The sequence below is a fragment of the Corapipo altera genome, unplaced genomic scaffold (genome assembly GCF_003945725.1).
Source record: "Corapipo altera isolate COAL_440 unplaced genomic scaffold, ASM394572v1 113, whole genome shotgun sequence".
Lineage (NCBI taxonomy): Eukaryota > Metazoa > Chordata > Aves > Passeriformes > Pipridae > Corapipo > Corapipo altera.
The window spans coordinates 3,881,850-3,909,823 of record NW_020884895.1 but is presented as its reverse complement, the minus strand read 5'-3'; the positions used below and the strand labels follow the sequence as shown (position 1 = coordinate 3,909,823).

The 27,974-nt window shown below is 41.0% G+C and overlaps 1 protein-coding gene across 2 annotated transcripts; it reads right to left on the bottom strand.

Moving 5' to 3' along the window:
* Positions 1 to 51: 51 nt before the first annotated feature.
* DCUN1D1 (defective in cullin neddylation 1 domain containing 1) lies at positions 52 to 27,357 on the bottom strand. 2 transcript variants are annotated; one of them, XM_027647256.1, is made up of 7 exons: positions 26,912 to 27,357; positions 11,838 to 12,054; positions 10,407 to 10,575; positions 9,731 to 9,861; positions 5,153 to 5,235; positions 4,816 to 4,912; positions 52 to 3,326 (listed from the first exon to the last, which is right to left on the bottom strand). In XM_027647256.1, exons 2-7 carry the CDS (start codon positions 12,010 to 12,012, stop codon positions 3,247 to 3,249), a joined length of 735 nt encoding a protein of 244 aa, XP_027503057.1. In that variant the 5' UTR covers positions 12,013 to 12,054; positions 26,912 to 27,357; the 3' UTR covers positions 52 to 3,246. The 2 variants fall into 2 exon arrangements, with proteins under 2 accessions (XP_027503057.1, XP_027503056.1); XM_027647255.1 differs by lacking the exon at positions 26,912 to 27,357 and adding an exon at positions 20,113 to 20,231.
* Positions 27,358 to 27,974: the final 617 nt, after the last annotated feature.

The following is a 27,974-nucleotide window of genomic DNA, read 5'->3' as shown; positions in this document are numbered from 1 at the left end:
TACCATACTCAAATAAAATCTACAGAGACTTCTGGCAACAGTATTTAAATAAAGTGTGAATGACAAAAGTTTATTAAATGCATTCTTAAAAAATTATATCTTTCTTAAATAAGGACTTCTCAGCACGGATTTCATTGTAAAACAGTTTTGAAGCAGGTCATAAGTTACTTATTAACAGGTCGATAAAAAAAAGTCACTTCACTACTGTAGGATGGTCTTCAGCCACATTTAAACCACTGCAGTGTGTGTGGTGTCTTCCTTCACATGCTAGGGAATGGCAATGCCCAGGGCTGGGAACACCGGCTCCATGGGGACTTGTACACGTGTACAACAAGCAGTAGGCAAAGTGTTGTAGCAGTTTTTAGATTTTTTTTTCCCCCCCAAAAAGAAAAAACAACTTACCACAAAACTGTATTTTATGCAGAAGACAAGTATTCCATGCTTTTTTCCCCCCCCACTCCTTAAAAGAACATTCCAGAAATAAATCTTACAATAATACACTGAAACAATGCAGGAGAAGCCTCAGTCATGGCAATTTCACTGGAGCTTTATTGCCTTTGTTGGTAATGAGAGGGATTGTAAGAAGTTACATTTGAACTTACAGAGATATGTAAATGACGGTTTTTTACTAAATATAATCTCGAGATTAAGTGTTTTATATCAGGGCACTTCTAATTTTGTACATTTTTTAACGTATAAAAACAGGTTACAAACTTGATGTTTGCCTTCTTTTTTGTTTTTCCTTGACATTTGGCAAAATTAAATCGATCCATTTGTGGGGAGATCATCGAATTGAAGACGTAAGCACTTACGAATTAAAGCAATCCAAGGAAGCAACTGGCTGCATTCTTAAAAAAAAAAAAAAAAAGAAAAAAAAAAAGAAAAAACCCACACACAAATATATAAAGGAAAAACACACATGGCCACATCCGAGCACGTTTCAATACAAAATATTCCCTGTAATCAGGCATTTTGTCCTTAAAACAACACCCTGTTAAATTCAATGTTTCTTTCAACTTCAGTCATTTCGAAAAACTTTTAAGATGCCATGATAGCACAAATAACCCCTTTTCTGCAACATAATAAGTCAAAGTTTTATGTATTTCTTTATAATTACACAGTAATTATAAGCATGTAGTACCAAACTGATGACAACACTATTTTGTTGAAAAGATCTTGCATTCAAAAGGAATAGTCTTTAAAACACCACGGCATTTCGCCACTGCCCAATCTCAGACTTTTTGGAGGGACAAGTCTGTATTGGGATAAAAAGCAAGTCAGTTCTCCTCTCCAAACACAGCAATACTTGAACTAATCAATCTGAAACGGTACCAAAACCCTCAAGACAGAAAACAGCACGCCGAGATACCTTGTCGAGCTTTTTTCCACCCCACCCACCCCTGTAATTTAAAGTCCCCATTTATATTTACACAAAATTGAGAAAGGATATACTGAAAGCAGCAAAACACACAGTTTTTGGCATAGCCAATTCCAGTAGCTGGAGCAAGTTTGCAATGTTTTTGTGGAACTGTATTTTTGGAATCAATGCACAAGTGGATTTGCTAAAAGGGCACTGCTGGAAAGGGAGCCAGCCTTAAGGGCAATTTCAGAGAGTACAAATAAAAAATTTTCATCCGTTTAATATTTTTCAATTTTTCCCTAAAATACTTTTAGCATCTGCATAAAAGTGTGCTGCTGTTTAGTGCAAGTACCAATGACTCATCTCAAAAATAATTCTGGCCTTATCACGGCACTATTTAGAGCACAAACTCAACCCTCTCTCCTCACTTGTGACTCCAGTCTGTCTCCTCTCCTGGAGTTTGTTCTTTCCAGCTTGTTTTACACAGCAGGATTTATCAAATCTCTTCACAAGTAACTAAGTGAGGAGTAAAAGACCACAAAAGCAGCTCAAGAGTTCTTGTAATATTAAAGATAAAGAATAATTGCATCTGATAAAACCTGCTTTAAACCAAATAAACTTGATTTAGTCAAACGCAGTAAAAAGTAGTGATCAACAAAATAATTTAAACAAAGCCAGTGTAGTAGTTTGTATCTGATCTGTGCTTGTTTGGGAAAGCTTTACTCTTAATTTCTGTATTTGGCAACCACAGTGATATGTCAATTTAAGGAAAATTCAACAAAATAACTGAAAAAAGGGTGTCATCCGTAACGGCAGTACCTCTATGTTACAAAGATTTAACTTACTTATCAGGATAATGGTTTCAAAACCTAGATTCACATCAAACTCACCAGCTTCTGGTACAACAGGGCCATTTGCTTCATCATAACTCACCCATAAAAGTTACACATCTCAATTTAAAATACTGTATTGTGTAGCAAACAGTTAAGACACAAATTCAGTATATTCAAGTTTTCGATTTCCACAGAAATGAAAAACCTTTCTTTGACAGACAGATAAGCATTTCAGAACTGCAATGAAATCTGATTTCTTAGACAGTAACCTAGGGAATATTGGATGCTATGAGGACACACACAGCTCATCTCACTGATGTCACTGAGGGCTCTGACATCACACGTGGGTGCTGTAAGTGCACAGAGTTGTGTCATAGCTCAGCTGCCCTCGCAGCCAGCTGGGCACGATCAAACCAGGCAGGGAGGCACCGAGAGACCCCAGGATCAACAACTTTGGGCTTTCTTGCTTAGTTCTGTATTTGTTTTTACCAGATACTCAAACTCACTTAGACAATACCTGCACTTTTCCAGGAAAGAAAAAACTCGGACCCAGGACACTTAAATATATCACTCTTGCAGGAAGTGCTCTCAGTACAGTCTTTGCAACCAGCCCCAAGTGTATATTTAAGGATTCTTTTAAAAATTGTTTCGATGTTGATCTGTATAATTCAGATGCCATACAACAGTTGTCTGATGATGACCAGCATTGTGCTTTATGTGAAACCAGAAACCTCAAAATAATTATAAAGCTTCTAGGACTTATGGGAGATGAAACTAGGGTGATCCACCAACAAAAAATAAATCCATGATGAAATCCACAATGTTGGAATTTTAACGGGCAAGAGTGGTCCAGACTAGAAGAAAAGCCCAAACCACCAGGAGAAGAATGAAATATGATATGGTCCAAGATGTATCCTTAAAGGTTTGTCTCAACCCTCAGCCATATTGTGAGGATTGATCTTCAGTTCAGTCCAGCCAGCAGAAATTGACTGTGCAATTTTCCATTTCAGGTATTTGTACAGACTATGTACACTCTAGAAGGGTCCTTTAGTGCTACACTGTCGTACTTTTTGTCCCAGCAATTTGAGGGCGTGCAAATTCCACAAAGTCATCAATAAGAACTGGCCATGCCCCTGAAAGATAAAAACACCAGAACATGAGAACTCGGTTCAACAACCCATTCTTTTAAAAGCTTCAGTTCCAAACAAGCTCTTTACTTTCCAGTCTTAAACCAGGCAGAGTTTCTAGCTAAAAAAATCAGAATTTGATTTTCTTGCTTGAAATTTAAGAGCTGGTTAAAGATTTCTGCTTCCTTTAAACCCATCTCTTTCAAAGGTCATCTTCCTGACCAAATAAAACAAAAAAAAATGCCACCCCCATAAAAAACAAAACAACCTGACAATGGCACCAGAACTCCAACTTGACCTGCAGGATGGCAGTAACTGCTTAAGGAGTGCTGAAGACTGGATGGAGCAGTTCATGCTGTGAGCAGCAGCATAACAGAACATTCTACAGCATTTACTGCTCAAAGTATGGTTTGCATGAATGCCAAGCTCATCATCTGTTAGAACCAGCACACTCAGCCACACCTGAGCCCAGCCAAGCACACCCTGACAGTCTGATGCCCCAGAAGGCTCCTGTTACACTCCATACACTCCTCCACATTCCTCACCAGGAGGCAGCTGAAATACTTAACAATATTTTACACATTATGGGCAGCCAAAAGCAAAGAGTCCCCAGTCTTGTACATGATGGTCATGTGAAGGTTAAAAATAATCATGGGTGGGGTTTTGGTGGGCTTTTTTCTCCTTCGAATATTTTTATTCCAGATCACTCAAACGTATTTTCTACCTTTAGTCTTTCTAAACTACATGGATTTATTGCAGGCAGCAGCATTTTCTCGATGACAGGGGAATGAGAACTGTCCATAATTATTAGATGAAGCTGTAGAAGTTTGCTCCCCTCTGCTCTGGAGGTATCACAAGTTTAGTCTCCTCCTCCCCTCACTGAACTGATGTGCTGCCAAGCACTGAGGGTGATCAGCTGTTCTTGGCTACAGACGGGACTGAGAAAGATCGATATAGAAGTTTACAAAGAAACACATTTGCTAGGAAGTGACTTATGTTTAGCAATCCCTGTGTGCTGCCAGCTTCACTTCTATATCCTTACATGGCCAACCCTCACATAAACTGAGGCAACCAAACTTAAAACACATTCTCAGCTACGAAATGCAGGAAACCAGAACACCCTACACAGAACTGCCTGGGCCATGGGTCAGTTCCTTGGATGAAGATGCCAAGAACTGCTCCCACTGACAGAGAATTCATGGGTTTAAAATGCACAAATATCAGGGTTTGTCTCAATAAGAAAGAATTTGTGTCTAAACTCAGACAGAAGAAAAAAAGAAAATGGATTCTATGGAAGTTTCAGCATTTCTTTTTTAAACCTGCAGTAACAAACAGATGTTTACAACATGCATTAAAGCAGCTCTGACTGGGCTTTAGATCACTGGGGATATTCTAATTGTGCTGTTATTAGACAGCTGTGCCAAAGCAGACACACATTAATGAATGTAGCATAAAACACAGTTAGAAGTTAATGAAAGAAAATGGAAATGTTTACCTTCCTCATCATAGTTAGACATATCATCTGCTATCATTGTACTAAAGTCTAGAAGAAGGTTCCAGGTATCCTTAGGAATTGATCTTTTATGATGTTCCTGTTCAGAGGGGTAGAAAATTTATATTTTTAAAAAAATAAATTAAAACCCTATTACACATTCATTTTTACTGTCTTAGACACATCCATATCCCCAAAACATATTTCTCTTGTACACAGTATGAATATCTGGGATTTGGGTCAAGACAGTCTATTTCATCTACATTCTATAATTTAAACATGTTTATCTTCCAAGTTTTGAAAATACTGCAATCCAGCTTATGTAAAGATTTAAACTTACCAACAAAAATTTGTTCCACAAGTCTAGAAATTTAAATCTTCCATTAAGTACTAAATTCCAGTAGGCAATGGCCATTTCTAAATCTGTAATATTAAAATATATTACTTTTAGAGATATACATATCAAATATATAATCTCCACAAGTATCTAACACTAGGATGAACTATATATTCATAAAGGTGAAAAGATTAAACTAATGCAAATATACTCATGGATCCTTTACAAAAAGGCAACCATAAATAAAGTGTTACACAAGTATATTAGATTTTGATACTATTACTTGAATATAGAACTGAAAATTGCCCGTATTAATATCTAACATATCCAAAACACACAAGGACATTTCATGTGCCTTTTGCTATACAGCAATATGTAATTAAATATCAGATAAGTATTTTTGGTTTAGAAATGTTACTGACTTGGAAAGAAAATCTGTAGTATTTTGCAGTGAGGTCTGCTTTCATTTTTTTTAAATATATAAAATACAATTTACATAAAACTGGCCTTTTATGATTTCATTTTCAGAGCAACCTTATTATAGGTCCTGCCTTTGTAACAAGGCTTTTGTCAGGTGCTCATTTCTGCAATCAGATTTCCTTGGGAAAAAAAGATCTTTAAGTAGTGTCTTTAAGCAGACAGCTGATGGTGTGTTTGTTGGCATTATTTTGGTCGGGCTGGTTTTGGGGTTTTTTGTTGGTGGTTTGGGGTATTTTTTGTTTTGGTTTGTTTTTTTCTTTTGTTTGTTGGGAGTCTCTGCAGTTTGCTTTTTTTTTGTTGGGTTTTTGTTTGTTTTGTTTTTTCCCTGAAGATTCCTGTGAAATTTCTGCTTGCTTGGAATCAGTTTCTCAGGACGACTGAGAAATCTGACCTGGCCCATTTCAGAGCAGCCTCTCAGGCACGGGTGCTGTTAGCAGTGCAGCAGTTAAAGAAAGAGCCTGGTTAGTCTGGCATGGAAGGGAAAAGAAAGACAACTCACCTCTCTGGCATGTGCCAAGGGCTAAACTGACATGCATTTACTGTTTAGTAGTGGCAGACAGTAACTTGTTAGCTGACAAAGGCAATTTAGAACCCAGATAGGCAACTCTTTGCCCAGTGTCACCTGCATTACCAGGAATTACCAAGCAATTCCTCTGTGCTGCAGAACAAAACACTGCTCACTGTGAATTCCCAAATTCAGTATCCTTAGCCAAATACATACAGTGACCCCAAAAGCCTGCCCATGTAAGCAGCCTCTTTTTTTAAAAAAAGCTCTTATATATTTTGCAGTCTAGCAAATTTGTTCCATAAACAATCCTCTTGTGAAAGCAAAGAGAAAAGGCACGGGATCAACTGCACCTCAAGAAAAAAAGAAAAAAAAGCCCAAACCAACAACTCAACACCACCACTCCCTTCCCCCAGGATGCCCAAATATTTAAAAAAACCCAGGGAGGTAGATCTTGGAGATGAAATCAACAGCAGACAAAACAAAGCATGAAATCTGCACTGCTGAAGGGAAAATAGATGGTGACTGTGAGTTTCTGAATTGTTTACTATCTGAAATTAAAAGTTCTTTTCCAACAGCAGAGTCACATTATAATGCTTCTGAATAAAATTCATGAAGGATTTTCCAGCAACTGCAAAGGGGTGTGATTTCAGACAAAAGTGTAAGTCTGAGCCTCGAGAAGAAGAGACAGATTAGAAACAAGTCACTACTCCTCGGTAAATAAGCTGTATGTGAAAATGGCAAACATAATTCAAGACTGCAAAGGTTTGGTATCTCTCTTTAACAGAAGATTCAGATACAAAAACATGCATTTTAGCTCTCAACTAAAACTACTGTCTTTCTAAAAGTTAACAGATACAAACTTCTGATGAAGCTGATCAGTTCCTCAAGGAAACACATTAGAAAACTAGGTTTTATTTACCTGTGCTGCATTAATGGTATGCTCACAGAAATGCAAGGTCTTTACAGTGATTTGTAAACAATCACTATAAACAAACTGTGCATTTTGACATGCTTATCCAGTTTTGAGATAATTCTTGTGGGTAAGCAAAGGCTGTTAAAAAATCTCAGGATACTGTAACTTCAAACTTATTGTATGAGTAGACATAATGCCCCGGGACAAACTACATGTTTTAAAAGAAATTTTATGAAATAACAAAATTGGAAGTTAAAGATATAATTTTAGGTTTTCATAAATGTAAGAATGCTCAGGAAAATCCTCATGGATCAAACAGAAAAGCCTCCAAGTATATACTCCATTTTGAGTTTTATCCAGAGACATGTAAGAGAAGCAAACAGTGTTTGAGATGAACATCAGCTACAAGGGGTTCTCCAGTGGTATGCAAATATCACAAGAACTTTTAAGACATCCACAGTACTTACACAGTAGTAAGGAATTACGCAGAGGAAACACATTTCCAGAACTGTGCCTGAACTACTGCACAATGTTTGCAAGATTAGAGACCAATATACATTAAAATCAATTTGCAAGTTCCAACAAGCAGTTATTCAGACACACCAAAATGAATTGCCTAACTAGGAGCACTTACTTTGCAGCACTGTACTTCTCCCACTATTCTTTTCCTTCAGGGTTTCCAGAATTACTCTGCCCTGTTGTAAATTCATGCCTAGAACTGTGTATTTATGAGCACCAAAAGGGCTGGTAAGCATCCGGATTTTAAGCTCAGTTCTACATCACTTCCAGACCCAGACTTGAAAACAAAAGCAATCAAAAAACCCAACTTATACTATGTATGTGCTATATAGATCTGAAAAACTATACTTTGTCACTGTTAGAGCTTAACCTGCATAAAGAAGCTTTATGATGAATGAGAAATAAAGCAAGGGAATTAGTTTTCCTGGTAAGTCATTTTTATGGAAGTCTGTTCCATCTGGGACACTCAACAGATTCATTTCTATACAGGACTTGTGAGGGATTTAGAAAAGGAATGCAAGTCTTCCTTGTACCTTAAAATATGGAAAAGAAAATAAAAGGTAAGTACTAAATCAAACAGTTCTGTTATTCTGAAGCTTTGAGAAAACTAACTAAAAAGGTTCATGTAATTATGGTATCGTTGCAATTTGTTCATTGCATTTTTACCACCTTACAGGGATTCTACAAAATGCTCCTTGTTGTGTAAAGCTGTTTAAAGATTGAAAACAACATACAAATGTCACAATGGTAACCATTAAAAAAAAAAAATCGAAGAACAAAACCCTGCAACCATTCACACTGCAGAACAAACTCTACACTGACACTTCCCACATCCTAACTTCTACCTTCCCACGTTTTCCTTGTTGTAGCAGCCTAAAAAAATTAATCTTTGTACAAGACATAAGAATCAGCACATTCATTTACTTGCATGATTCAGATCTGACTACAAGCATGCACAAGTATTTTCCTACTGCTTCACAGTACTCTGCAGCTTCTTTAAAGACAATGAAATTCACAGTCCAATTGAAAACAAAAAACAAGATACAGAAAGATGTTAAACAACGACACAGTTGAAACCAAGACACAGAGTTTTTGCTTATTTACTTATTTTTCAATACTTATCTTAAGCCAAAAGTTGGTCCATATATAAAAGCAAATAAAACTAAAGCAGAAGACTCATCTTTACACAGTCTGTGAGTACAAAGCTGTGGCAGTTTTCTGTGGCAGTATTAGGGCATTTTCTTTACTGAGGAAAACAAACTTACAAGTTGCCAAGGAAGAACCTACTGGTCTTTCAGTATTTTGCTTTCACTCAAAAGTAGAACAGTTAAGAAGTTAACAGCTACAGAATCATGAAATTATAGTTTATGGCTGATATCTCAATTACACTGTATATAAATTAATGTGCATTCTGGTTTTTTAACATTACTGCTTGAAAGAAATTTTTGTTCCCTCATTTTTGCTGTTTTGGGTAGACAGAGCTACAGTTTTTCAATTAGTTCCATCTGAACTGCCATGTTCTGAAATTATTTTTAATAAGTGACTCTTCCACTTCACCTGTTACACTAACCAAAGCCACAGTCGGCACATGAGCCCTGAAATAATGAAAAAAGCATTCAGTGAAATGAGGGGGGGAAAAAAGCTGTAGGTAGACACCTATTACCAACAGCACAACAATAGGCATCAGGCCCAGGATACAGTAATCCATTTGTACTACTCCAATTCTATTTTGCCAAGACATTTGCAAGCATTTTTGGTGTTGCAAGAGACTGCACAAGTGTGCTTATTAAAACGGCTTTACAGCTTCAATTTATCCTAAAAGTAAAAATTCAATTAATCTGTTCAGTGCTGCAAATTCTAAGTGGTGCAATTATGTCTTTAATGTAAGACCATAATCCATTGTGCTTACTGAGCACTGCACACACACAGTGAAAGAATAAACCCTCTCTCATAAAATTTTGTAGCCTTTATTAATGATGCAAATATTTCTATCAATTTGAACACCTTAAACTGACATCTATCTTTCACAACACAGAGATGTATTTTATCCCAGGGGGGATTATCTTTCAGACTCACTGGATCACAACAGCACATTCACTTCCTGCTCTAATCAGCCATTTCCTATGTTTATGAACAAATGCTTATGATTAAGAATACATACCTAAACCTTTCTGTCCCGGGTTCTTTGCAAAGTTGAAAGTAAACTGATAAAAATCCTTAAATCTTCCTGGTTCTTTTAATTCTTGTTCCATTTTAGGAATCTGGGCCTTCAGTTTTTCTATGCTGTCACATCTGTAGTTTAAGAAGCATGTTTATTCATGTATTATTCATTTTACCATGAAAACATGAGTTATAACATAAACAAAAATCTATGAACTGTTTGTGGAATACAACTATCAAAACAAAACTCAGGATTCCTTTAATGAGTCTGCACCTATGCAGCAATATTTCATTTCTTTGTTGTTATTTCTTCACATTGCATTTGCACATACTAACTGATACATCAGATCCTATAATCCACAGGATCTTTAGAAAAATGTGATAAAGACTGTTATGCTCTCAGAGAAAACTGACTGCAAACCAACATCCCTGCTTTACCACCCTGAGCAGCTCTGTGGCAACTGCCTGAAATGCTCACACAACCAAGGCAAGGGGCACTCAAAGCTCCCTCCCTTCTTCTCCAATTACCCAGCACACAGACAGCAGATGCATTTTTACAGAGGCAGACAAGTGATGCTGGACTCTCAAAAGTCTCTGAGAGGGCAACGTGACTGAGAATTCCCCAAAATAGGACACTGGATCACACTGTCAACATCTAACACTTATTAAACACTTACCCCAGCTCAGTCATTCCGTCCATGAATTCCAGCTTTGAGAACTCACACTGCGTTGCAGCTCGGAATTTCCATGCAATGATGAGAACAGTAATGCTGGCTGGGTCAAGAGCTAGATCATCACAGAACTGCTGTATACCATCTATACCAATTTTATTTTCATCTTGAGGATCTTTGGGACATAAAAGTAAGTATCAAGAAAAACAGGTATTTGAAAAAGCCAATTTGCTCAAGTATATTTAAGATAAGGAAACATTTTCAAGAAGCCATTTTTGGGATCAGCCTTTGTAAGTGAGTATTTTAAAAACAAAATTAAATTGTATTCTCAATGGTTAAGCTTTAACAATTGAGGCAGTTACTGCAGTAAAGCCTCCCATACAATGAAGCTCATGTTATTTTCACTGAGAGACAAAGAAGCACCACAAACATTTGTTTTCTGCCTAATACTATGCATGATATTCTGACTCATTCCACACAGAGCACAGTGGTTCTCTCCCCCCAGGACACTTAATTATTGGCATCTTTGGTAAGGCTGATGATCTGTGTCCCATTATTAGCAGTTGTGCAGTGTCCCTTTGCAAGCTGTACTAATACCCAAATCTGCCCATCAACCACTACCCCAAACTGTAGTTTTATGCATTTCCTGGCACCACCAGCATGCAGGAGATTGGACAGGGTAACCTCCAAGGGGAAGTTACACTGCCCCATTACCGATGATTCCAAGTCAGCCAGTCACACTCCTCTTTCCACGGAGGAATCAACATCTGGTCTGGAAGCGAGATGCTCATATTTCAACTGCACTAACAAAGATCTACTAATGCAAGCCAACAAAGACTTCAGGAAAATGGTATTTGGATTATGCACACATATGAAAACTGACAGAAAATACAGCACTCAGATTTTTTCTAAGTGCTAAAACACAGGATTTGTTCTACTGCACTATCTGTGGTACAGCACCAAAGGTTGAACACTGGCGATGTAACAGATAAAGAGGCTTTGTTTTCTGTTACACTCTGTTTGTAATTATCTGATAATAAGCCCAAGGTGAATAAAAATTAAGGTAGAACCCATCCCTGGTATGCCACCCTTCATTTTGTCAGGATCAAGTCCTGAGTGATGTGCTTTCCCCAAAAGAATCACCTGAAATCCTCATTAACCACTACAGTTTCTCACTGCACACACAATTCCAGCTCCAGACCCTCATCTTGTATAAATGTACTTACACTTGGAGCACATAAAGCACCTGTATGTAATCCCTGTGAAGCAGAAGCCTACACATATTCCCCTTCTAACCTGTATTATCAGTAACAGAAAAACAAAGCTGAAAGAGTTGGTTAAGACTTCCCAGCACAGGAGCACAGCAGCACTAATACACTGTAATTAAGAATATATACATACAACAAGGAAATAAGCCTTAAAATTCAGGGTACTCACCTTTGTATCTGTTATATAGTTGTTCTAACTTCTTTCTGTCCAACGATCCTTTAACACTCTCTCGTATATAAAGTTCAGGATTTTGGAAAAAGTTGTCTGTTGCAACATCTAACTTCCAGTCATTTTGAGAGAGACAACTCACTGCTGTCTTTTCACTAGATTGTGTGAAGACCATAAACTGACGCACTTTATCCTTCTGTGATGATTTCAACTTGTTCTAGTGAAAACAGACAATAGTGTAAATAGAAACATTTACTGGAAGAATAAACAAATAAATGAAAAATCAGTCCTGTCTATATTTTTTAAATCAGGACTTCTATAATTTTCCCAAGCAATTAAGGTATCAAAATATTTGATTAAGTGGCTCCGAGGCTGGGGCAGAGCAGGCTGTTGAACAGCTCACCATCCCTGAGCAGGAGGCTGGTGTCCATTTGCTCCCAGCTATTGCAGGACCAGGGCCAGACCTGGAACAGGATCTCCTGAAGTGCCCCTTGGTGGCAACAAGGGACTAGGCTGGATCATCCATTTCAGGGAGCTACACACTGAAATACCTTAAAGACTTTTTTTTTTTTTTACGAGATTTTTCACTTTGAAAGTCCTCAACTCCACCTACATGATTTGCAAAACATTCCTGTGAGGAGGCATTGTCTCCATTTCACAGGTGCAGCAACTGAAGCTAAAAAAAAAGGGTAGGTAATTCTGCCAGAGGCGAGTGGGGGAGTGAGTAGCCAAGGTGAGAGCTCTGAATTCCAGGCCTCCTGCCCAGACCCAGAGACATCCCTCTGCTCTAGCACAGAACTGAACAGAGAACTTGCTGCCAGTAACTGATCAGCAGAGAGGGATTCCCAAGGATATTTTTGATGAGGAGAAGCACAGTTAGTATTTCAAGGGTATGAGTTACCCAAAACTAAGTGCTGATCAGGAGAGAGCAAACACACAGATCCTGAGCTACATCCAAATTCAGTTTCAAAGTTCACTCAATGCAGTCAAAGCAAAAGGACTCCCAACACTACAACTTGGTAAATAAAAGTTCCAACAAAATTTTAAGTCAGGATTGGACTTCTTACATGGTGCAAATATTTAATTTTTCGTTTACCTTGTATTCAACCAAAACTTGCACGTTCTGTTCATTATTGTAATTTCCATGGCTCCTTCTCAAGGAGTATGGGGAAAAAGGGCAAAGAAAATCCCAAGACATGATAAACTATCCTCAGCCAAAGAATGAATGGTTTAGGAGCAGTATGAGCTCAAGCTCTTCATTCTGAAGGATAATTAGTGTCCAAGCACATTATCATTAAAGCAAAGAATTAACGCTTCAGAACACAAATTCATCTGTCCTAAAAGTCAGATACAGCTTTCTGTGCCTTGATAACAACAAGTGTGAACGCTATTATTTGTAAGAATAGTGAAATTACCAGCTCCAGGGTTATACCCTTAAAAAAAAATACAAGAGCATCACAACTGGTTTAAACCAATACCCACATAATACACTAAACACACCCATACCCTTTAAGTTCCCCTTAAAAAAGAAAAAATTCCCCTCCAAACCAAACCCACTCTACATCTTCAACACTTTGCTGAAGCCAAAATTTTAGCTCATGCTGCAGACCTAACACACAGTGATATTAGTTAGGCTACATCATTTTTAAAGTTACGATGTGCTGCTGCTTTAATTCAGTCTCTTGGACAAGTTTCTCAAGCTGGATCTTTTACTACAAACACATTTCTGAACCGGTTCCAGGCAAAGGCCAGGCCATGAGAGCAGTTCCTCTGCAGACCCACTGCTGCCTGTCTGTGCACTCTTGGCTCCACAGCAGACATTCAGCACCTTGCAAAGTGAGCTCAGAGTGCCACAGAAATCACTACACTGACAAATCCATGTGGAATGACTTCCAGAAATGACTAATGCATTTTTAGTTGCAGTTTTTAAAAATGTATTGTTAACTCAGATATGTGAAAACAAACCTCTGAATGAAATCCCAAATGAAGATGAAACAATCCCAAATTTAATGTTCTCTATCAATTACCAGCTTCCTCTAATCAGTTCCACAGAGCCAGAATGCTGCTCAGTTGCACTGCAGGGCAGTCACACTTAATTACCATAGCTTTTATTTTTTTTCCTTTCTTTTTTCTTTTTCCCACAAAGCTGGTGCCTTTAATCATTAGTTTGTTTGGTTGTTTTTTTTTTAACATGCACACAGAAGTACACATAGCCCTTTGAATGGTGACTATTCCATAAAACCTCAAGAGATTTTGTTCTGCCCTGCTCCTGGCAAGGGTGAACTCTTAAAGTAGTGACAGACCACTGAAAGTCAAGCAGGTTTGAAAGGGATTCCCTGTGGATGCTCAGGACCACAAAAGGTGGTGTGTTTTACATGTTGTCACAAAAGGAGAATGCAATTTATTACAAAAAAATGCCGCTTAAATCCCTTTTATGATAAAATTTAAATCCTACATATGCACACGACCTTTTCCCGTGCTTGGGGCTCCCTAAGTCATCATAACAACATAGAACCTTTTCAAAAGAAGATCAAAAGTGCCAAGAGTCAAGCAGCTAATTACACTAATCAGTACAGCATTTGGTAGTATATTAAGATGCAATAAATCACACTGTTCAGCCATAATCTTTTTCTGGAATAATCATATTTTTACTGGTCAAATATGAGTTTATTTTTAGTAAAGAAGTGCCAAAGCCCTTTCGTTATATTTGATGAATGTTTCCGCAGAAGCTCCACATCCTAAGTGACTGGACACTCTTTGAAGGCCTACTACAGGACAGTAAGAGATGGATTTACTGCTGAGTTTTTATTATCCTATTATAGCTCTTCCTTCAGCACATTAAAAACCCACACTTCAAGCAGGGACAGGTTCCAAACCTTATGCACTTTTAAGGACTATTTCTAGAAGCCAGTGCTAACAGCCTGTTATTGTTTTAAATGCAATACAGCAGCCAGAGCACCCCATAACCTTTAATCCTACAGTCATCAGGCAACAAATACCTTACACTGCATTTGTAAGCACTGCAATGCAACTCAAACCACTTAAAACATCTCAACTTTAACACTAGCTGAAAAGGAAGACAGAATTTTATTTAACAGATATCTGTCTTGCTAATATATACAAATAAAAACCAATGGAAAACAAATGAAACAAATTCCTAGTCTTACTCTTTGGGTTAAGGGTAAAAGGAAAAATTCAGATCTTCAAGCTTTTGATCAAATTTGTGTGGTACCCAAGCTACCTTTCATAATACTGATGTCACAAGAGAGAGAAGGTGACCTTACTTTTCAAACACAAAGTAACTTCTCCAAATGAAAAGCTGCATTATGCAGATTAATAAAATTACACTAGTTCTAATGAACATCTGATTCTACAACATCAGTTTTAAAATTAAATCTTCCTCTTACCATGAAGTACCAAATTTGAATATTCTTTCCTTGATCAGATCCTTGAATAACCTTTCCTTGATCAGATACTTCAGTGAAAGATTCCAAATTTAAAAAAAAAATAAAAATACCTGGGCTTTTATTTCCTGAAGTAGTTTTCTCCCCAGCCTAGAGAACAAGAAATGCTAAAACTGATCTACCAACTCTGACCACAACATTGTTTTTCCATATCTTTACACTCAGTTTTTAGTCTGCTCAGATTCAAATATCAGCTCTGCACACTGGTCATCAATATTTTCTGGACAGATGATAGCCAAACAAGGGCTCTGCTCTCCTGGACAATGTCCATGGGAAAGAGCAACATCCCACACTGCCTGGACTGGAGAGCTGGGAATCCCCACCAGAACCGTGCTCTTGGACGTTGCTCAAAGGTCATATGTGGCCCCCAGCCAGACAAGCAGTGCACGATCAGTTTTGCAGCCCAGAATTTCTCAAGGCCCCCAAAGAAGGCGTTCACACAGTCACTCCATAACTGCTTTCCACCCTTCCCTTCCCAGGCATCGATAGAGCTGATCCGATTCCTGCTCAGTTCGCTGCTAACTAAGGGAATCTGAACGATGTGACATCTGTGCCTTTGTTTCAGGCAGGACTCACAGAAAAGCCTGTTAAGTTCTCACGCACGTGACAGGTAAAAGCCTTTTCTAAAATAGTATCAACCTCCACAAAGTCTGGGCCTTTGTACTGCCTGCATTTAAACTCCAGCAAGAGCTCTGGCTGTGGGAAGCATCCCTGCACTTCCTAAGGACCCCACTGACTCAGTTCAATCCCGGAGTAACTCCAGCCCGCACACAACGGGCTCGGCATCCCAGAACCTCACCCGACTGCAGCTCTGTCACGGCTTTATGTGACACTAATGGTCAGGAGAATATCACCCCCGACAGTGCCTGAATCACCCCACCCTGGGCAGTATCCATTAAAGGAACCGACAAGACACCTGCAAATAGCTCGGTTTACAGCTGGTATTCAACGAATACACGGCTAAAGCCTAAAAGGCAAAACCGTGAGCATTTATGTTTGATAAGAAAACAAAAGTTAATCATAACAGAAATCTATGAATACACCGGAGTGCATTTTAACCCACCAATTGTGATGGCACACATGTATACTACCAAAAAAAAAATCCAAGTTAAAGACAAAACAATTAAAGTAGATAGCCACAGTTTCTGCATAATGTAAACAAACATGTGCTTTAACTACATTTTATTTTCCAAAGCAGTTTCTCTAAGAAGCAAGACAATCAGGACATTTCTAAGCTTCAAGTTTCAAACTGATGTGAAATCCATTTGTCTGCAGTGGAACAGAACAAAACCATTTACAAAGTCTGCTGAGATACAAAATCCAAGGAAAAAACCACAAGCAACATAAAATTAAAGTTGCTTTTTATACCTTCTAATGTTCTTTTAGTGGATAAAATCAGTTTAGTACCTGCATGCAGGCAGGTCAATATATAGCTACACATAAGATGTAATTGTAATTCACATTAACATGAACAGTGAAGGAAATGCCAAAAATCAGGGCTTTTCCAACTAAAAAAGGACAAAATAAAGCAGTCAGTTGCTTGGCATTCTTAGCTCTGGTGTGGGGCAGAAGCTCTATTCAGCCCTTAGAAGCTGCATTCATACCATATATTTGCATTGGCACCATAAAACATGAGTAAAATATCAAGAGCTACATAATAAATTTCACACCTTGTTCTCAGAGTAGTTCATATTTCTGAATAATTTTTCATGGCTCTAGTTAAAAGTGATTTTACAGCCTTAGTTCAAAGGGTTCTCTGGTAAGCTAAGAGAGGAAACAACATCATGCACCATCTTGTCTAGCACTCCGACTGCTCTAAGTGTAATGCCAAGAATCTAAAAGTTTTACTATGGGACACCAAACCCCAAAATATTTAATATCAACAAACTGCTACAGACATGAATATGCACCACAGAAAACAGCTCTGCAGAACAGCCTGTTGAGTTAAACACTGCATAACAATGTCATGAAGTACAATAACATTACAGAACACAGCGTCAGACATGGAATTCTTGTAATACTGAATTTTACAACTTCCTGTCAGCTGAGGTTTACAGTAAGAAATTATGTATTTATCAGCATAGAAATATTCTTCAGAGAACACAAAATGGACAGTATGATAGATAATGTAAACAGAGACAAGGTTAGCATTTGGCTCTGGACACAGATATGGATACTCACAAACTTGCCTGGAATACCACACGTAGTCCTAAATTTCTTAAATTATTTAGAATAGTACAGGTAGTAGCTCTTCTCTTTGGAGAAGATGGCTGAGAGTAAAATGGACCAGCTTACTGCTCTGCCTTTATTTGTGGGCACAGCACTTGTCCTCATGATGAGGTGAAGCAGAACACCCTACCAGGGAAGTTGAAGACCACTTCCACAGGAGCTGCTCAGCCAGCTCAAAAGAGTGGGTGAAAGAGGCAGACTGCTCTCAGCAATCGCAGCCACTCTGCCCAGGTGTCCCTGAGCACGGAACAGAAACACTGTCCAAGTTGTCTAAAAGGCCAGAGTGAGCCCACCAGGCTGTGTGGTGTCTATTCCAGATGCTGGACACAGACAGTTCTAAGGCAGGAAACCTCTGTCCTGAAGGCACTGGCCATTTGGACACTGGTGAGACCAAGTGAGAGCCAGCAGTGCTCCAGCTGGGAATGCTGCAGAGGCAAGGAGAAGACAGGCCCCAAAACATAACAGCATTTACTGTGCTGGACAAGTTACCTGGCCCCAGGAACCAGGCACAGCCACTGGAAGGACGAGCCAGAGCAGTAGTGCACATGGGCAGGACAATGGGATATCTCTGGATCTCTGTGGAGAAGTCTCCCTACCTTTCCCCTAACCAAGCAGAGGATTTTGCCATACCACAAGTACAGGTACAGAATCCTGTGCCCAAGCACTAGAAACAATCCTGTATTTACTACTTCTACAAGCTGCAGCCTGTCATTTAGTTCCACTTCAGTGTCTATGTCATCCTTTCACCTGGGTGTTGGGAGTCAACAAGCACAACCTGAACACAGTTGTTTGTGCAGGGCCGAACAACTCTGCTTGGGGCCATGACAGAGTATCCACCTTCTCCCTCCAGTCTGATAAATACCAATCTATAGGTATAGAATTGCTACACAGAATATGGCTGCTGGTTCTTCAGTTTAGTGTTTCCAAGAAGACCAAGCATGAGACAGGATTCTGCTGTTTCTCACAAAAAGCTATTCTCAGAATAACGTCCCTTACTATTTCTGTAACTTGGCCACTTGCTACAGCATTGTTCAATTTAAATTTCTAACCACAGAGCCAGCCAATAAAATATGCATGTACAAGACATCAACTGTGTATTTACTTTGCATACGTACACTGGATATACTGTGAGACAGTTCCAGGTGATTTTTATGGAAAAAAAATCTTCATAAAAAGTTGTGTAACATTTCTGCATAAGTGCTATTTGAGACAGTCCCAGACCTGCAGAATTACAATAAGACACCTTTACAGGCTGAAGTTTACCCAGGCTTCAGTCTTAAGCTCTCATAAAAAAACGCAAGTGAATATCTACATCAAAATATTCAATTAAAAATTATACTAGTAACACAGTGACAAGTTTATTAGAGGTCTACACACCACTAATTTAAATGTTGGCTAACCAAATTTTTATGCCAAGGTAACTCCATCAATTAAAGGTGACACTGTAATTTTTTTAATATGTTTTTAACACAACTTGACAGAATAGTATTAACAGCAGGTATAAGACATCCTTATACCAGTAAGTGTACACCAGTAGATGTTAAGACTCCCTCCTACACCCTTCCTGAGACAATACTGCTGCTATAGAAAAGTACTAATTTAAACTGTACAGGTGCAGCTAAAGCTGTACAACGTTTGTATATAGGGAAAGCTTAGAAGTAGAACTATAAACTTGTTCCATCTGGTGCATAAGACACTATGCAAGAAACCAATATGGACCCCTCTTATTTAAAGCAAAAGAATGTATTTTTCTTTTGTTTAGGCAAACAAAACCAGCAAATTTTGTTCCAACCACTGCGGTTTCCCTTTAGAAGACAGAAGGGAGAAAGTCAGTTGATTTGGGAGTCCACAGCAAATCCTCAGCTATAAGGAAAGCAATATTACAGAGAAAATGCAAGAGAGGCCTTTACAAGGTCCCAAGACCTTCACCAGGAGGACCTTTGCAAGATCCTCATTTACAACTCTTCTATGAATAGGAGCCTCCCCAAAACATAAGAACAATTATCCAGAAATTCTCCAACGTAACCCCAGCTTAAGGAGCATCAACACACCCAAGTTTTCCCCGCGAACTGACAGCACTTAATGCGCTCTGAGCCGCCCGAAATCCTGAGGAAAACCCCAGGCAGCCCCCGGCTCCTGGCAGCTCCCTGCTCCCCCTCCCAGCGCTGCCGCGGGCACAGGGCAGGCTCAGGGCACACACCGGGCTGCCCCCAGCTCGGCTCCCCCGCGCCGTCCCGCCCGGCGGTGCTGAGCCCTCGCACCAGGTGCCAGCGCGCCCCTCCCGCCGTGCGGGGCCTCCGGAGGCCTGGGCGGGATCCCGGCGCCCCCCGCTTAGGCCCCTGCCCAGAGCAGCCCCCGCCGCGCTCCCCGCGGCCCCGGCCCGCGCCCCGCGCGCCCTCCCCGCCCTGCCCGGCGGGAGGACGAGGAACCCCCGACCCGGCACATCGTGACGGGCTGCGGAGCCCCCGCACCGGCGCCTCGGCCGCTCCCGGGCACCCAGCGCGCCACGAGCAGGCCCCGCTGCCCACGGCCGGCCCCGAGGCGCCGCGCCGGGCCGGGAGGAGCCCCGGGCGGGCGCTCACCATGGTGGGGGCTGTGCGGGCCTCTCCCCTCCCGGCTCGGGCGGACTCTGAGGGCGGCGGCGGCGGCGGCGGCGCTTCCTCCGGCGGCGGCGGCTCCGGCTCCTCACGGGCCCTTCCGCCGCCTTCCCCCGCTCATGCGCAGTGCGGGGCCGCGAGCCCTGGCGGGGGCCGGCCCGTCCCGCTGTCCCCGGAGCGCCGGGAGCGGACGGTGCGCGCTCGGAGCTGAGGTGGGGGCACCGCACCGGGGGGGGCTCGGCCCGAGAGGGGAAGGGGAGGAGAGAGTCCTCCCCGGCCTCCTGGGGATGTCGGGGGTGGGCTCGGAGGGGGCATTCGGGGGTGGGGGGGTCCCAGCGGCTCCTCACACCGGGACCGGGTGTTCTGTCGGGAAAGCTCCCTGTATGTTCTTATTTCTTCAATATCAAAAGTTAAGGGTCAAGTGTGAGCGCCTGTGCCGGCCCCGCCGGGCTCCAGGGGCGTGGCCGCTGTTCCCGGGGGCCTGGACTTGGAAAGGGGCGCGATGGGAAAATCCCTCGGGTTTTCCAGGATGGATTCGCGAGGGAGGCAGAAGACGTTTGCGGAGCAGCCACGGAGACCTGGGGAAGGCGAGGTCTCGGAGCAGCAGCTTTACGGGCATCTTCGTTCGGGAGTACTTCCACACCTGTAAGATTTCCCTGATTTCCCTGCTCCTGGCTGGGATCCCCTTTGAGGGCTCTGGACAGAAGAAGCCCTTCTGCAGTAAAACAGATGTCCTGTCAAAAGAGGCTGCAGTGATTAAATCACAGTTTGTACCAGTATCCCACACAGTTGTTTGTTTCCCAGGAAAGCTTACTCTACCTACCGCAGGCTTTTGGCAGCTGAAGAAGTTTGGGGAAGCAGAATATTTGCTGATAAAACTCACAGCGGCGGCAAACTGCTGTTGTGAAGGACAAAGGTTTGAGATCTGATCTTGTTCTCTCATCTCCTGCTGAGCTGGGAGCTATTAAAGTAAGCTTCTGTATTTATATTACATGACTGGTATGACTGCACACACTAGAAGGAAATTAAGACTTCAAAAAGACATTCCTCATCATAGATGTTCAGGGTTTATATGTCTATTTTTATAGAAAAGGGTCTAATTTGCTACTTGCTTGCTTTGCTAAAAATCAAAGAAAAGCTTAGATGGAGTGTGAGGAGTTAAATCATGTTTGGTGAGGAAAATCAGGCCTGTCCTGTGAAGTGTCCAGTTGTGCTACTGTTCTGAAACAGGAAAATTAAGAGTTGTCTGGATATTAAACATATAGAAATATGTGTGAATTCAGCTATCCTGAGAGACTGTAGTTGCCTGCATACCTTGAACCCTCCCAAAAAGTATGGTTTTGAAATTGAGGATGGTTGCAGAGTGGCCTGTGTGAACAGCCACAAACACTTGCACACCAGCCCAGTCCACGTGAACCACGGCAGGGGAGACAAAGCCAAACCTGAAAATCTATCTCATCAAGTTACCTAATTGTCATCACTCTAACGTGCTGTGACAGCCCACCTGCGATCCGGAGACACAATCTGGAAAATTATTGCAACATGTAACAATAATCTGAGAAATGAGCTGTGATTGCAGTGGATTCCTCAGGACAAAGGCAGGATATTTTTTTCCCTAATGCCTGTGAGCCTTGCTGGTTTCCTGTATTGCAGGGTCTCTTGGTGGGTTTTTGGAGTGTCTGGGGGCACACTGTGTTTGTGTTTAGTGTTTTGACTGACTTGTGATTTGATTGCCCTAACTTACTAAATCCCTCTACATTATGAATTCCCATTGTGAAAGGTATGGAAAATCATACTTAATTGCTTCTAAGCAAGGCAGATAAAAATATGATAAAAAGATAATTCAGTGATATGAAGGTGAAATATAAAAAAAATATGTGAAATGCAGATTGATGCTATTCCCAGTGTGCATGCTACTGTTTTTTGGTTGTTTTTTTCCCTATTGAAGTTTACTTATAAGATGAAACTGTACCTGAGAAAAGGAGTAGCTTCGTACTGCCATTTAAGTTGTAAGTCTAGTGTCTGATTTCAGTGGAAGCTGCAGTCTTCTGTCTTGATTTCCAGAGTACTTCCATGGGTATGTCTGAATTGCTGAACCTGAAGTTAACTTACCCAGAGCTCTTGGCCACCATGGCCAGGCTATTTGGTGCCTCAGCCTAAGCCAGTCTGATTAGATTGAGTTACCTTCTCCATACATGGCACTCTGCAGTAGGCAGGCACAGACTTCAGACACAGCCAGATTGCCCCAATTCCACTCCTATCCACACACCCACGGGCTGGCTGTATCTCTGTAGATGGAGATCTGCATTTCTGTGATGTGTATGCTGTCTGAACCTCACCCTCAGCATTTCTGAGCAAAACCAGATGCTTTGCAAAGCAAGAGGCACCACGAGGCCGCCAAAAAGTGTATTTGTTGGTATTCAGAGTAAGGTGTCTGAATGGGGCTTGTTCCGGGTTCCCTTTGTACAGCTCCCTGCAGGATGAACCCCAGGTCAGAGCAGGGATTCACAGCTCTGCTGCCTGTAAACATGACACGTGCACCCAGTGATACAGAGTAGAAGGAAATAGTCGTTGTGCAATCTGCAGGCAGCATAATCACTGTGATCACAGTAACATGATGACTTGTTTAATTTATTTTAAGGCTGACACGCTTGCCTTGTTTTGCTGCGTGAGCCAATGATGTTTTATCATCTCATGTGAACCCTGGGAGAACCAGGCAGTGATCTTTTTTTAAATCCAAGTGTGTCAAATGCATAACTGAATATAACACTGAGCTGCTTTACCCTGACTTGAGCTCTGGAGCAGACAGATGAGCAAGTCTCATGTTCAGTCAATGTAGAATCTTTTTAGTGTAATCTCCTTGCTGAGAACTTCCACTTAGAGCACTTTCTGAGGAAGAGGCCCAAAGCTTTATGAAGTGTAATAATAACCTAGGACAGCTTGGCCTGGAAATGTCTTTCTAACCCCCACATCTTTTTGTCAGCTACTTTATGCATTAGAAAGTGAAACCACAAATTCATCTTACACTGATGGAACAGTCATAAAGTGGTTATGACTGTGGCCCTTTGCTTGCAAATTCACCACATGTTTAACCAAGAGGACAAAGTCCCATGAACTGTCCTGCACAAGGAGATTCAGTGCCACTCTAAAGGCATGAAGTTCCTTGGCATCCACAGGTACAGACCCAATGGTCTGCTCGGTTGTGCTGTTCAGCTGGTACACATGGAATGTTTGTATCAGCCCATAATGGTTTTTTTTTCTGCTCTGAAAGAAGCACAGAAGAAGTAAACAGTGTGAGTCCTCCTCCAGGTGTCTGAGGAATTTAAGCTGCAAAGTGACACCACCAATATCAGAAGATCATTAATAGGTTGCAAGGAAGGGTGTTGACCCTCTATTAAGTTTTTCATCCTTCCTGCATTACACAAGAGGTTAACAAGTTACTACACCCAGTCCAAGGCACTATTAGGAGCCATGTTCCACATGACAGTGTCTCTGGGAGGAAGCAGGACAGATTAATGTGACAAAGGAAGGAAAGTCAGTGCAGTGAGCCCAAGAAAGTCTGAACGTTTCTCATGTACTCAACCATACCCTGGCAGGCCTGAATAAATTGAAACTTTCCAGGACACCTAAAAGACAACAGAATGCAGGACTTCTGGGTTTTGTTTTTTAACTCATTAGTACTGAGATACATGTACTAAAACCTAGGCATTTCAAGTAATATGGATTAAGAAATGAAGGGCAGTAAGACATACCTAGTTGATTTTTATGAGATATAGACATTTTTTAGTTCAGAACTTCTGTAAAACAAGGTATGATCTTTGCAGCCAGAATGGTCTGAAATTTCCCAAGCTGTAATCCAGACAGTGCCATCACAGCTTCAAGATTAAAACTTACACCTTTGAATTGTAAGCAGCTTTCCCTTCTCACTACAAAGAATTACGGGTGATTCCAAGAATTTAGGAGACTGAGACACACTTATTTCCCTATCCCAGTGATTTTCTGTATGTGCCATCTTTAGTTGTTCTACTTAATAAAAATAAGCCATCCCGATTCAGAGCACATATTTTGGTATTAATATATGAAACAGTAATTTAAGTTGCATGTATGGGAGGTAGGCAGACTGCAGGAGTAATGTAAACATAAAAAGTAAGGGTAGTAAGATGACTCCTGTCATACATGTCACAGGCATTTAGCCTTTTCCAGTCCTCACACTGTCCAGCAAAGGGTTTTTGGGGATCATGTTTACACAACCCAGCCAGTATTACTGTTTTGGTACCTAAGCAGCAAATTGTAACCTCCACGCCCACGCCCGGCTATCAGCATGAATACAGTGGAGCAGACTAAAGGAAAACATGCAGTAACCACATCTGTATATAACAGTTCTGGTTTTAAATTGGTTCATTCTAGCTCATATTTTATCTCATTTCACAACTCTGTAGAGGAGGAGCTGTGTCTTACATTTCTGGGATGCTGAACGGGACACTGAGCAGGCCTGGGGTCTTTGGTTGGAGTTACCACACCAGTACTGATCACTGAGTGTTCCTGTGTGCCAGTGCAGGACAGGACAGCCCAGAAGAAGATACCACTTCCCTTTTCAGAGAGGCAAAGGAGGGATGCAGCTCTCAGCAGCAGTCTTTTTCACCAAAAACTCTTTGGAGCTTTGCTGACTACAGTACTTAACAACTCCCGGTTTCCCTGCTTTTTTAAGTGAGTAGGTTGGCTGCCGTTCACAGAGACCAATTACCATTTTAAGAGCAACTTTTTGGCACCAGCTATTTATATGGAAAACGGCCTGTCATGGTTTAACCCAAGCCAGCAGCTGAGTACCATGCAGCTGCTCACACACATCCAGTGGGATGGGGAAAGAAGGAAAACGGGTTCTGCCCCTTTATAGCTTGATGGCATTAGGGTACACTGTGCACAGGTATCTCCTAGAGCCTTAACACTCCTGTGGGTCTGATGTGCCAGGACATCTGATCCACACAGTCCTGTAAACTCAGCTGTCCCTCCCCTCCAGCTGTCGGGAGGCAGGGCCCCTCCAGTACTGGTTTTAGGATTCTCCACTTCTTGTAAAAACAGATCAGAATTTCTTTCCGTAGGATCAGAGGAGTAAGATTAGCCCTTACTCTCTGTCTTGGAAATGCCCACTGGACACTGGAGCAGCAACTTTCCTGGAAGAACCTCCATTTGTGATTGTTTTTCTCCATTTCACAACTAGCAATTTTATCATATCATAAGCCAGTGTTACAAAGTACAACAGAATCAACCTTAGCCCAGCCCCCAGAGGTGATAAACAGCACAAAGGGAACACACACCCCAAGTAAGGCACTGCATTGACGCAAACCTGAGAACAAGAGCAACACCTCTTGAGAACAAACAAATCAACACTGTGTCCAATGACTATTAAATTAATATAATGAATGCTTGTAATAAAATTGTTTGACACGCTCTGGTCAGATCTGTTGTTATCTCCACCCTTTGTGCCCCACACTGGGTGCCAAAAAGGACTGTCATAGTTTAACTCCAGACAGCAACAAGGTCCCCTCTTCTTGTTCACCACCCACCACCTCCCACTGGGATGGGGAGGAGAATGGGAAAAAGAGCAGTTTAATAATTGAAATAAAATTGAATAAATAATACAACAACTCTAATGAAAAGCAAGACAACAAAAAGAGCACAAGAAATAAAACTCAAGACAGGCAAGTGATGCTCAATACAGGTGTTCAGTCCCCACTGACTGATGCCCAGCCCATCCCCAAGCAGCAACTGGTGGCTCCTGGACAACTTCTCCCAGTTAAACACTGGGCACAGTGTTCTATGGCATGGAATATCCCTTTGGCTAGTTTGGGTCAGCTGTCCTGGCTGTGCTCCCTCCCAGCTCCTCGGACACCTGCTCGCTGGCAGAGCACGGGAAACTGAGAAGTCCTTGCCTTAGACTAAGCACTACTCAGCAACTAAACCAGCAGTTTGTTACCAGCATTATTCTCACACTGAATCCAAAACATGGCACTGTACCAGCAACCAGGAAGAAGGTTAACTCCCAGCTGAAACCAGGACACAGATTAAAGCTAAAATCCAGCTATCACAATTTTAAAACCCAGCAGGACTCCAGACATGTTTTACTTAGTTATTGCTCCTCTAATAAAAAATACGGAGTGTTCAACCAGATAATCTGTGTTGATTATACAATGAATCCATGTTAAACAGGTTTTAAGATAACATTAAACAGTAAACACATTCTACACAGCACTGTGCAGCCTTTTACAAACAGAATAGACAGAACACAGACAGATAACTCCTGATCTGACTGGAAAGAAGGATTATCAACAGAAACTAATATACCTGTGTTAGTGCACTGGTTGATATTTCCTTTGAAATAGTACAGCTTGTTTTAGTAAAAGACTTGTATTCCCAGATCAACTGATATTTTTCCCTACCATTGACTAAATTTTAAAGGTCCTGCCAAAAAACACTCCAATATTCTGTCTTCACTTCAGCATGAAGACAGAAGCAAAGATTTTCTGGTAAGGACCTAGTACAACCATTACAACAAGGGATATAATACACATTGGAAGCTTTATAACTTTGGTATTGATATTTGCTGTATAAAAGTTTAAAAAACAACCTACAAGTAGAAATTGCCTACAACTGGAATTACAACTTTACCAACAAGCATTGAAAATTATTTATAAATCACTTTGTTCACAGATTTTGCAGTGTTTTGGTTGCCATCAACCTCGTCAAATAAGAGGAAACGTAAGTAAGTATCTACCAAGTGACTTACCTGAAGTCACCATGAATCAGTGGCTGAAATAAGAACACAGTCCTGCCCTCCTGCTTTCCACTCCCTGTGTCCTAATCACTGATCCAGCACGGATTCAGGCTCCAGACCACACATCTTCCCTGGGTATAAGCCACAGTAATTGGCAGCCGCTGGAGAGTGCAAGAGAGACGGAGATCCCACAGGGGATAACTAAAGTTTACTAAAGGCTCTCATTTTGGTCAGGTAACATTCACACTGCTGGGCAGGATGATCCACACCTGATCCCACAGGCTGACCAGCAGGCTCATGGAGAGTGTTACTCCCTGATCCTGTCTCACAGAAGGCAGAGTCTGAACACCAACACCCTTGTTCTTTCCTGGGGACTATCAACTGGGGCTGAACTACGTGTTCTGTGACCCGGCCCCCTCTCTCCCATGGCAGCAAGAGAAAATCATTACAACTAGAATCAGTTCAGATTCATTGTTACTGGAACACCCATGACTGTTTTTTCCTAACTGCAGCACCATTTGAAAAGGTATATTGATAACAAATTACAGGCAGAGATGACCCTTTTAACTTGAATACTAAAATACTGATCTTAAACAATTACATTTTTTTCTTTCTTAATCTACCACTAAGTGTTCTAGAGACAACAGTTTAGTTACAGCTGTTACTATCACGTGCTTCTTAGCGATGCACACTTATAACACAAGAATTTATTTGTAATAAACCAAGGATTTCTAAATATTTTGTAAATTCTGTGTTAGAGGAAAAACCTGACTTTGGTAATTCTTTGAGCATCTCTAAATTCAATTAAATCACATTGCAGTAAAACATTTAAAGTGTGCAAACTATGACAGTGACTTCTGCAAGAGCTTTTATTCTGAAATAAACACAACCATCATTATTTGAAAAAAATCAATCTCAGTAGAAACCTAGAGAGATAAAAACTTAACAGCTAATTTTCAGAAGTGAGGAAAAATGAAAACTGGTAACATTATTTGTCTCAGTTCGTTCCTAAGGGAGGACATTTTGTCAGCTTCCAGGGAACACGTTCTGGTTTCACTGGCTGTGTGCACAAGCT

Excerpts from the sequence above, each read along its gene's own strand:
- DCUN1D1 (XM_027647255.1), bottom strand. Across the intron at positions 9,862-10,406 it reads GACGGAATGACTGAGCTGGG|ATGTGACAGCATAGAAAAAC; the intron begins GTAAGTGTTTAA and ends CTTAAACTACAG. Across the intron at positions 3,327-4,815 it reads GTCTAACTATGATGAGGAAG|GGGCATGGCCAGTTCTTATT; the intron begins GTAAACATTTCC and ends TTTATCTTTCAG.